Here is a 10,834-nt window from a genome sequence, read left to right on the forward strand (position 1 = left end):
ACAGGTCATACACCCTTCAACTTGGTGTTTGGAGCGGAGGCAATAATTCCATCAGAGGTTCTAGTTCCAACTCACAGGTATAGATGTATGACCGGGGAACTGAACAATGCAGAAATGATCAGGAGCCTGGACACGATAGACGAGCTGCGAGCAAGCGCAAAGATACGTATGGCTGCCTACAAACAGTTAGTCACCAAAAGCTACAACAAGAACGTAAAAGTCAGGCTCCTGGAGGTAGGAGACCTGGTTCTCCGCGAGGTGTTTCAAAACACCAGAAATCGCTAAGCAGCCAAATTCGCCTATAAATGGGAAGGACAATACCAAGTTGAAGGCGTTGTTGGCCATGGGGCGTACAGATTGATGACCATGGATGGTCACATAATACAGAAACCATGGAACATACTTCACCTGAAGAGGTATCACTTTTGATAACAAGTAGAATTTAGTGTACAAAGTTTGTATTCAAAAACCCTAAAAAAAACGGTAGTAAGCATACTACCAACCTTTATTTTACTTCTGTTTTGGTTTACATTTCTTCAAACTTAAAACCGCTATTGGAGCTGTGTGGTCTGTAGCTTCCTGGGACCACGGTTGCTGTGGAACCCCATGAGATAGCGCCAGGTCCTTTACATTGCTAAAGTAGATTTTCTCTATTTTGGGCTCTTTTGAAAATACCACTCTGCACTCTAACGTCTATGGTACCGTGAAAGTGTTGCCAGCAGGACTTTCAACTGTGAGCGTGGGGTGACAAGGCACATGGCACTCCAACATGCCTAATCTAATTCTCCAATAGGAGCACCCTCTTTTTTTGGGGAAAGTTAAGTATATATTAATAAAGCCCATCAAACAATTTGATAACTAGAGGTACATACACCTCTAATTAGTTACACTTTGCCACAAACTATTGACCCAATCCTGACTTCTCCTAGACCCAAATTTCACACGACTATATCTCAGTCTCCACTGTAATAATTCCTTCCTGTTTTATAAGCATAAAGGTAAAGGCATGAGACTCAAGCCTACATCGATTACGTGCATGCCAAATCAAATACATTAAGTGCGCAATGCGGCAGCAACCACAATTGTTTCTTCAAAGAATGACCGCTCCCTAATTGCTATCCACCAATCAATGACCCCCTGGTAAGGCAAACAGATACTCGGCCCGGTCCTCAAGTAGCCGCACACACTGCCTACTAAAAGAACAGCTAAAAAACAGATGATATACATCCTCCTCATCGCAAAGCACAAAGATAGCATCGTTACTCGTGCTATGTGCATCCTCATCAATCTATCCTGAGTAAGCAGGCGATTATGAGCAACAAGCCAAATGAAAAAATTGTGCTTTGGCAGCATAATCCTATTCTGTATCCAAGGATACCAGAGAACATCAGGGCCAGCATCAACAAGCCAATGATAACCAAGCTTGATCGTATAAACCCCCACTGTCTCTCCGGACTTCATCATACAACCACGGCTTCAACCGAGTTTTGACAAAGACATAGTCTTCTCCATGCCCACTAGTAGTGATAGTAGGTTCATAATCTTTCCAAGTAGTATTCTTTATATAAATAGTATGCACCCACTTCACCCATAGATGATCGATTTTTCTTCTCAACCCACCACACATATTTGCCCATCAAAGCTATATTCCACGATGTAACAGATTTCAAACCCAAGCCACCCTTTCTCCTTGGTTTGCAAACCTGATTCCATGATACAAGTGCAGGGGATTCCTTTTGTTCTTGACCATGCCAGGAAGGCTCGCAAATAGCATCAATACTATTAAGAACTGTTTTGGGTAGAATGAATATCCTGGCCCAATAATTATGAAGGGTACTTAACACAGATTTTATGAGGGTGAGTCTCCCCGCATAAGAAAGATGTTTAGCCCCCAATCTAGCAATCCTCTCAGTCACCCTGTCAACCAAACACTGGCAAATCAAGGACCCCCAGGACGTTTGGGTGCAATTTTAACCCCAAATATCTAAAAGGGATCCCCCTCTTTTCACCCGAAGCTTTCTCAATACTCTTCATAATTTCCTCCTTCACCCCATTCTTTGTAAATGTTTGATTTGCCATTATTCATTTTAAGTCCAGAAGAGGCAGAGAAGGTCTCAAAAGCCCTGAGCAATAATCTAACAGAATGTAGGTCACCTCTGCTTTGAACATGAGCGGGTCATCAAAGCAAAACATAAGTGGGTCAACTTCAACTTAGAGCATAAAGGATGATATCTAAACCCCCACGATATTTATTCAACACACCCAACAATCTCTTGAGATACTCAAGACATATTGTAAAGAGCAAGGGGGATAGGGGGTCCCCTTGCCTTAAACCCCTTTGTCCTCGAAAAAAGCCAAACACCTCTCCATTCAGGGCCAAGGAAAAGGTGGGGGAGGTCACACAAGCCATAATCAGAGTGATGAAGCTGGGGGGAAACTCTAAAGCACATAACATATCATTCAGAAAGCTCCACTCAATGGAGTCATATGCTTTCTGTAAATCAATTTTCAACATTACCCTTGGGGAGCAGACTTTCCTCTTATAAAGCTTGATGAGGTCTTGACATATGAGAATATTCCCCACAATATCTCTGTCTTTTACAAAAGCCCCTTGTGAAGGATTTATAATGTCAGGCAGAATCAAGCTCAATCTATTACACAACACTTTCGTCAAGCATTTATAGACTGTATTGCAACAGGCAATAGGCCTGAACTGCAATACACTATCAGGCAAATCAACTTTTGGCACCAGAGTAAGAGTAGTGGTGTTCAATTCTTTCAACAGTTGGCCAGAATCAAACACATTTCTAATAGCCTTACACACCTCCCTGCCCACAATATGCCAGGAGTCTTTAAAAAATTGGCTACTGAAACCGTCAGGCCCAGGTGCCTTGTCACCAGGTATAGAAAACATAGCACTTTTGATCTCTTCATCAGAAACAGGCTTGAGAAGGAGATCTCTGTGAGCTCGATCAAAATATTTCCATGCTCGACCACTCTTTTACATAAAGGTTTGACCGGGTTTGAGGTGCCCAAAGAACAACCGATAGTAGTCTTCAAATGCAGCTTTTATGTCATCAGGTTTAGAGCACAAAACCCCCTCCATGTCATGAATGGAATACACCCTATTCTTCATTCTTCTTCTTTTGATGCTCGAATGAAAAAAAGAAGTATTATCATCCCCATCTTTAATCCAGGCTTCTTTAGCTTTCTGAGCTAAATAGCTATTCCTAGCCTTGACCAGTTTAATGAGATCATTAGCATAATCTTTTTCAGCATTGCATAGAGTATCATTCATGGGATCCTGAATGAGCTGCTGCTGGAAGTGTTTCAAAGCCAATTCAGTAACATTGGTAAGGTTTTCAATGTCACTAAATTGAGCTTTGTTCAAATTTTTAAGCACAGGTTTTAACCTCTTCAATTTCTGTACCACTCTATACATAGGGGTACCCCTCAGCTCCTGCTGCCAACTATCCTTCACAGTGGACTCAAAATCATCAGAGAGAGCCCACATATTAAAGTACTTAAACCCCATCTTCCTTTTACTAATTTCCTCAGTAGAGTTTATAAGGCATGGACAGTGATCATAGAGACCTTCAGGGAGATAGTTTGCCACAGCCTCAGGGAAGATTTGAAACCACTGCTCATTGATCAAAACCCTATCAATTCTGCTATACACTTTTGTTGTAGCCTCATGCTTGTTATTCCACGTATAATAAGAGCCAGAGCTTTTCATGTCTTGCAGCTGACAGTCAACTATCATCTTCCTCATAGGAGCCATCTCAGCCCAAGACACCTCAGCTCCACCAACTCTATCATTTACCCCAGTTATACTGTTGAAGTCCCCACACAGCAACCATGGCCCATCAATCACACTAGAGTAATCCCTTAAAGAATCCCATAAAGAGGCTCTCTCCTGAATTCTGTTAAAGCCATAGACAAGAGTATGCCAGAACACAATCTTCTGAACTTTATCAAACACTTTGGAATGGATACATTGGGCTGTAACATCCAAAACATCCACCTGATAAACCTGAGGGTCCCATAGTAACCACACTCTCCCCCCAACATGAGTGCTATTATTAGTACAAATTGACCAATCTTCACAAATGACATTCCTAGCATTAATCCATCTACTACCTTTTATTTTAGTCTCTAATAATCCAAATAGTCCTACATTATTCTGGTGTAAAAACCACCTTATTTCTTTTTGTTTTAGATGACTATTTAGACCACGAACGTTCCAAAAACCCAACCTACCCATTATCAGAGTAAGTTCCAGGAGTAAGCAGTTTCCTACTCTCAGTTCTTGCCTTCTGCACAGATAGGGTTAGAGCATCCATAAAACTGAGTCCTCTAGGAGTAAAAACCCTAGGTTCCCCATTATCATGTTTCATCATTTTACTTATGAACCTCCTAGGGAATGAGGTATTCACCTCAATCTCCTTTAGCCCCACACTAGTAGTACCACCAGTCAAAGGAACCACTACAGGGGTCTGCATCACTGGAGAGGGTACCTGAGTAACTGGAGGTGGTGCCACTACTGGGGAAACAGGTTTAGCCACAGGTCTGGGTTTAGTGACAGCTTCATTTACAGGAGCCTGAGGTTTCACCTTGGGCTTCCACACCCTCTTTGGAGCTCCCTCAATCTTCCTACAATGAATAGCTTCATGACCCATCCCTTTGCACTTGTCACACGATAGAGGTAACCAATCATAGACAACTTTTACCCTCTGAATCTTTCCCAATTCATCCACAAATTCAAGCTCAGTAGGGAATTGTTGACCAATTTGTACCTCTACCATGATTCTGGCATATCCAAGGAAAGCCCTCTTACTGGTAGCATCATCACATCTCATCATCTTACCAACCAAACCACTTATCTTCCTCAGACAATCAGTCCCCCAGAATTTGATATCCAGTCCATACAGTTTCATCCAAATAGGAATCAATTTCACATCATGTTTAATTAATTCAGAATCTGGACTCCACTCTTTAACAATAACTGGCTTGTTATCAAAAATCAGGTGACCATTGTTCACAACCTCTATATGTTTTGCTTTGGATTTAAAGCGCACCAAGAAAATACCGTTTGGTAAGAAAGAAATACGATCAATACCATACGATTGCCAAACCCTCTTAACATAACCAGTAATCACACTACTCGGGGGGTTCGCACCTAGGATATAGCAATAAACAGCTGAGGACCAGTAGGTAATCTCACCTTCAACATCCGCAGTAGTCAGCCTGAGACTCGGTTCCTGCCGTTCAGATTCATATCCCGATACGTCCTCCTCCTCCTGTTCGCTCTCCTCCAAAATCACCTCCAACTCTGACGATTCAATTGGAGGAAAGCTAAGGTTGATTTTCCGAGCAGTATGCGGCGATGTCGACTTACTCTTACTCGTACTTGCTTCTGAAGAAACAACAATATTTTTTTGATTTTTTGTATTATTATGTGACGTATTATTAGTATTAGATGATTTGCTATTACTATTATTATTTGATTTAGGATTATTATTTTTAGGGTTCTTAGATTTTGCCATTGCTTAATTAAGATCCCTAATTAGAGTTTTAGGAGGTTTCTCTCTCTAAAATCCTCTCTCATCCTGATTTATTTTGATAATAGGAGCACCCTCACCAGGCGGCTTGTGGAACATACGAAGGGGAGCTTGGTCGACAACTCAAAGCTCACGCAGCTGCCCCGGATACCACCCCTAAAGATAGCTATCGACACCGAGTACTCAACGTAGTCAGGGCCCCAGCATGCATGCAAAAATATAAGGAGCGCAGGGATCTCTGAGCAACCAGGATCCTGCAACGTTCCACTGGTCCTAGAATGACGATAAACTTGCCTAAGGTACGCCCTTGTTGGCTCTAAACATGATGAACACACCTTGTGTCATGAACAAGGTTAAGTAGTCAATATGTGACATAAGTCTAAATTAGCCCCCTGGGCTGACACGACAGCTAGCTATGTCTAAATCAGCCTCCCAGGCTGACACGACAGGTCTAAATAAGCCTCCTGGGTTGACACGGCCACCTCCAGACAGAACACGGCATAAGTCTAAATCAGCCCCCTAGCTAAGGCTAAATCAGCCCCCTAGGCTAACACAACGGGTCTAAATCAACCTCCTGGGTTGACACGACCACTTCCAACTTGAATCAGCCATTGGGCTGACACAATGGTATTCGTAAGTCTGAAACGGCTCCCAGAGCTAAGCCTGACTACCTAATATGTGCCTAAGTCTATAATAGAAAAATGAAATCCACAAATAAGACATGGCATGAATAAAAGCCAGCCTGCCAAACCAGGTATGGGTAATTTCAAAATACGGCCAGACATGCCACCAGGGCAAGCATGGCCCAAAAGTTCAAACATGCTGCCATGACGGAAGCCACAAAACAAAGTGTCTTAAAAATACTTATAAATCTGCGCTATCACAGGACCAGATCACTAATCATGAAAATACATAATATATTTTTTAACTAGAGGCCAGGTCAATGACCTCCCTCTCAGATGCCTCTCCTGCATTCTCCTGCTGACTCTCATTTTTAGGAAAAGGACCAGGTTGCACCTTCCCATCGCCAGCAGCCTCCTAGAAAGAGCTAGCCCCCTCAGCAGCAGTCTGCTCCATTATGGCAGGAGAGTTCACTTCGCCAACCTCAGGCATCAGCACGCTCAAATCAGGTTGAACAGGGTAGAGGGTCTCCAGCTGTCTCTCTTCCTCCTCTACTTACTAAAGGGCAGGAGGATCAGTTAGTGCAGCACGCATTCTACTAATCTTGCCCCGCTAGGTAGCATAAGCAACGATATTGGTGGCGAGGGTGACTAGCTCGTTGATCCTTTTATCAGCACACTTGAGAGCATCAGAGAAGTTATTGCACACTTCCTGGGTGCGTGATAGCTGGTCAGTCTCGTCCGTCAGCCTCTTCTTAGTACAAGACAGCTCAGCCTTCAGCCTCGCCATGCGTTCTCTCAGATCAAGGCGCTGCCGCTCCAAACCAGCGATAGTTCCAGAAAGCTCTTAGTTCTTGGCATGAGTGGCTTGGCTGGTAGTCTGAACCACGTCAATCATATTCCTATTATAGAGGGCTAACTAAAAGGCATGTCTGCAGAGAACAGAGTTAGCAAGTCCAACGGAAAAGAGTCTGGGGCAGACAAAGGCAGCAGAAGAGGGAGACGTACCATAAAAGCATTGTGCAAATCATTTTCAGCCATTTCCTCATGGGAGAACCCATTGAATGCCTCCACAAGGGGAGGAAGAAGGAGTTGGTCCATAGCAGGCGAGTAAGGCACCTGATCCACGTTTCCAAAACCTTCGAGAAAGTGGGCGGTGATGCCTCCGCCAATAGTAACAGGGCTCGCTGGAAGAGTGGGAGGATGAGGTGACAGAGGAATGACCTCTAGAGGCTCGAAAGCAGGGCGAGCAGTGCTAGAACAAGTGGGAGGAGATTGAAAGGAGGCAGCATGGGCATTTCTCTTGGAGGCAGAAGGCGTGTCAGGGCTCCCAGCAGCTCTCTTCCTCCTGGCACTTTGGACGATGGCTTCCAAAGGATTAACTCTGACACCTACAATCAGCAAGAAGTCAGGCGTCAGAAGGCATCGGATAAGAACAAAACAAAAAAAATATGTCAGGAGGCCTACCGGAAGACATGTTGTACGATGATTGTTGAGGATTGGAGGAGAAGATTGGTGAGAAACCAGGAAGCAGGTCGGGCAATTTTTCTCTCAGAAACAGGTATGCAGAATAGCTTGTTACGAGCAGATGCAGGGTCTCCTAGGCGGATTAGGTTGCATGGACCTGCGCAGAAATAGAAAGTAAGATATTGAGCGCGCGAAGGTCAACAAGATGCCAAGAAAGCTACTTACTCGAAGTTATGACCCAGTCTTCAAAGATGTAGTCAACAGGCGGCTGAATGGAGTCCTTCCCCAAATAAAAGAACTCCTCAAACCACTTTTCATCTTTTGACTTTGACACATGCCTGAAAGGAGCCTCACCGTGACCACGGAAGGAGAATTGACTTCTTCCCAAGGAACGAATCTCAAACATATGGGCAAGATCGCCGAAACTGATGGTGTTACCAGCGTTCTGGCTGGCAGTAAGGGAGTAGAGGAGAACCCTCCATACCTGCGCAGCAATCTGGGCCATGGAAAAGCCATTGGTTCGGAGGAAGTTCTGAACCAGCTTAGGGAATGCAAAACGGAGGCCATATTTGAAGGGATAGAGATAAAGACAGATCCATCCCTCACGGGATGCGTCCACCTTCTGGTGGGGGTCTGGACTGGCGATGTCCACTCAGTCGCCTAACTCTTACAGTTCTTTGATTAAAGGGATGTCGGCGGCCGTCAAGGTAGAGTCACAGTTGTGGGGGTGGTTGAAAAGGCCGCGATATGGAAAAGTGGGGTCCGATGTCAAGGTGGTCGGGGCAGAAGACGAAGGGGAATGACGAGCTTTACCCATGGTAATGCAAGAAAAGGGTGGAGAAATTAAGGTAAATACTTGACGACGTGAGAATGGAACTCCGGTGAAAATGGCGGAAGTCCGGCGGGGAAGCATAGGGAAGAGGAAGGGTTTAGGAGAGATGGGGGTTTTAAAATTTCTGAATTGAATAAGGGAAGTGAGTGGGAACGGTTGAGATTATAAAGGGGAGATTGAGTTGGGGGGCGAGAAACGAGGAGGGGAGTAGGGCAATGATGAGTGTTTGGGAAGTTGTGCAAAAGACTGCGCGGGATTTAACTGATAATTCCTTACTCGTCATCTCGAAGCGTGTCTCGCAAGGAATTAGGAGCAAACTGTTTGGGTCAAATTCTGCGCATTAAGCCAGCAAGGAGTTAGGTCCATTAACACCTACGCGGTGGATTGGGCTAAGTAACTAATGGCCTTGAGGAGCCCGTGAGCTAGAATTAATGAGGCGGATTTCAGGGAGAATAGGGAGAACAAGGTTCTAAACAGCAGATCATGGGTTGTCAACAAGAAGAAGCCCAACAAGGGCATGATTCGGGTTTACTTTCCGCGCAAGCGACCTAAACCCTATGAGGGTTTAGGTCCTATATATATACATGACGAAGAAGGGATAATGATCATTCATACACACATACGAAAACCCTACATATTGTGCTAGCTAGAAAAGTCGTGCCGCCATATTTGTACTCGTCCTCCATATTAAAAGCTAGTGCAATCCTTGGAAGGGTACCGTCCCTTCCCGCGGTCTTTTCCCATATTGGGTTTTCCGCGTTACCAAATCTCTCGTGTCAAGCTTTATTTACATTCTTGTTTGTTCACTCGTCAACCATACAAACTATGTAATTCACATAAAACGCATAAGACTACTTTGACCTAGTTTAACATAATTCGGTAGAAAAATACCAAAACAGCCGCATAAGACCACTTAAAATGAATGTTGTTTAATTCTTTGAGTCAATTGTTGCCTTAAGATGAATATTTCTAACTTTGTTGCAGGATGTGGATTGAGGTAAGTATTATGAGATTGGTTTAAGACCATATAATGTATTGAGTGTAACATTGGCATATTTTGCAATTTGGGAGATTACATGAATTGTGGTGAATTAAATTATCCAATAAGTTATTTTTATGAGAATAATGCAGTTGATAATATTATTGGTTGGATGCTAATATGTATAACTGGGTGTTTTACATTTTTAGATGTTATATCTTATGTGTGCAGTAGAATAACATGCCTAGAGATATGCGGATTTTGTGACCCCGAAACCATGATTAGTTATTTATGTATCTTAGTCTTTTGTTTAAGTATGTAGGTTACGGGGACGTAACCCTTTTTTAGGGGGATATGAAGTAAAACACCCTATGTTTGTGACGTTTTGGGACCTTTTGAATGATAGATTATAGTAAAAGAGAGTTTTGTTGCTTAAATTAGACTAGATGGTTATTGTGGGAGGATTTTGGGATGGCTATAACATGGGATGGGAGGTCGAAGGGGATGGTAACCGTGGTTGGTTGGTATTTGGCCAGTCCAATCAATCACATTTTGTTTTGATTGCAGGAACGTTAGGTTTAAAAACCTTATGCCCAAATTTCCTAAGCGAAAGCTTATGTTTATTTTATTTTATTTTATATAGAATCATGCCTCCAAAGAGATCTACACCTACACCCTCTACCATGTCCCAAGAGGAGATTGACCGTCCGATATCTATGAGGGGGAAAGTTCAAGATCTAGTAAAGATGAGTGCTAATATTGCAAGGCATAACCTAACAAAGTATGACGGATTAGGTGAACCAAATTTACTTGGGGATTGGTATTGGGAGTTTGACAACCTTTTTGAGTTGTTGGGTTGTCATGCGGAGCTGCAAGTAGATCAATCTGCTTACTATTTGAGGGGGAAAGCGGGTTTGTGGTGGAATCGTAGTAAGGAGGTCATAAGGGAATCTTGGAGGGAGAGTGATGAATCTTTTATCACTTGGAAGGGTTTCAAGGAGACTATGAGGGCTGTGTTTGTACCAGAACATGTTAGGAGTAAGATGAGAGCTGAATTTGATTCTTTCAAGATGACTGATGAGATGACGGTGGAAAGCTATCACAATAGGTTTACGGAATTGGTAGAATATGTGTCTGATTTGAACTTCAGTGAGGAGATGCGAGCATTAAGGTTTGAGAAGGGGTTAAAAACAACTATTAAGAAGAGGCTTGCAGCTGGTTAGCCAAATACCATGGATGATGTTTACCAGCAAGCTGGGCACGCAGAGAGGATTGCTGACATCATAAAAGAAGAGAAGAAGGGGAAGGAATGGAAGAAGGAAAAAGGGGAGAAGAGGAAGACTGAAACGGTGGGTGACAGAGGAAGTATCAGGCC

The 10,834-nt window shown here is 43.4% G+C and overlaps 1 protein-coding gene across 1 annotated transcript; it reads right to left on the reverse strand.

Annotated features, from left to right (window-relative positions):
• Nucleotides 1–1,535: 1,535 nt before the first annotated feature.
• On the reverse strand, nt 1,536–5,546 carry LOC141629907 (uncharacterized). Its single transcript, XM_074442826.1, has 5 exons — nt 4,261–5,546; nt 3,045–4,076; nt 2,328–2,960; nt 2,028–2,156; nt 1,536–1,917 (listed from the first exon to the last, which is right to left on the reverse strand). Exons 1-5 carry the CDS (start codon nt 5,544–5,546, stop codon nt 1,536–1,538), a joined length of 3,462 nt encoding a protein of 1,153 aa, XP_074298927.1.
• Between the last annotated feature and the right edge of the window lie 5,288 nt (nt 5,547–10,834).

This window comes from Silene latifolia, chromosome Y (genome assembly GCF_048544455.1).
Source record: "Silene latifolia isolate original U9 population chromosome Y, ASM4854445v1, whole genome shotgun sequence".
In the NCBI taxonomy this organism is placed as follows: domain Eukaryota; kingdom Viridiplantae; phylum Streptophyta; class Magnoliopsida; order Caryophyllales; family Caryophyllaceae; genus Silene; species Silene latifolia.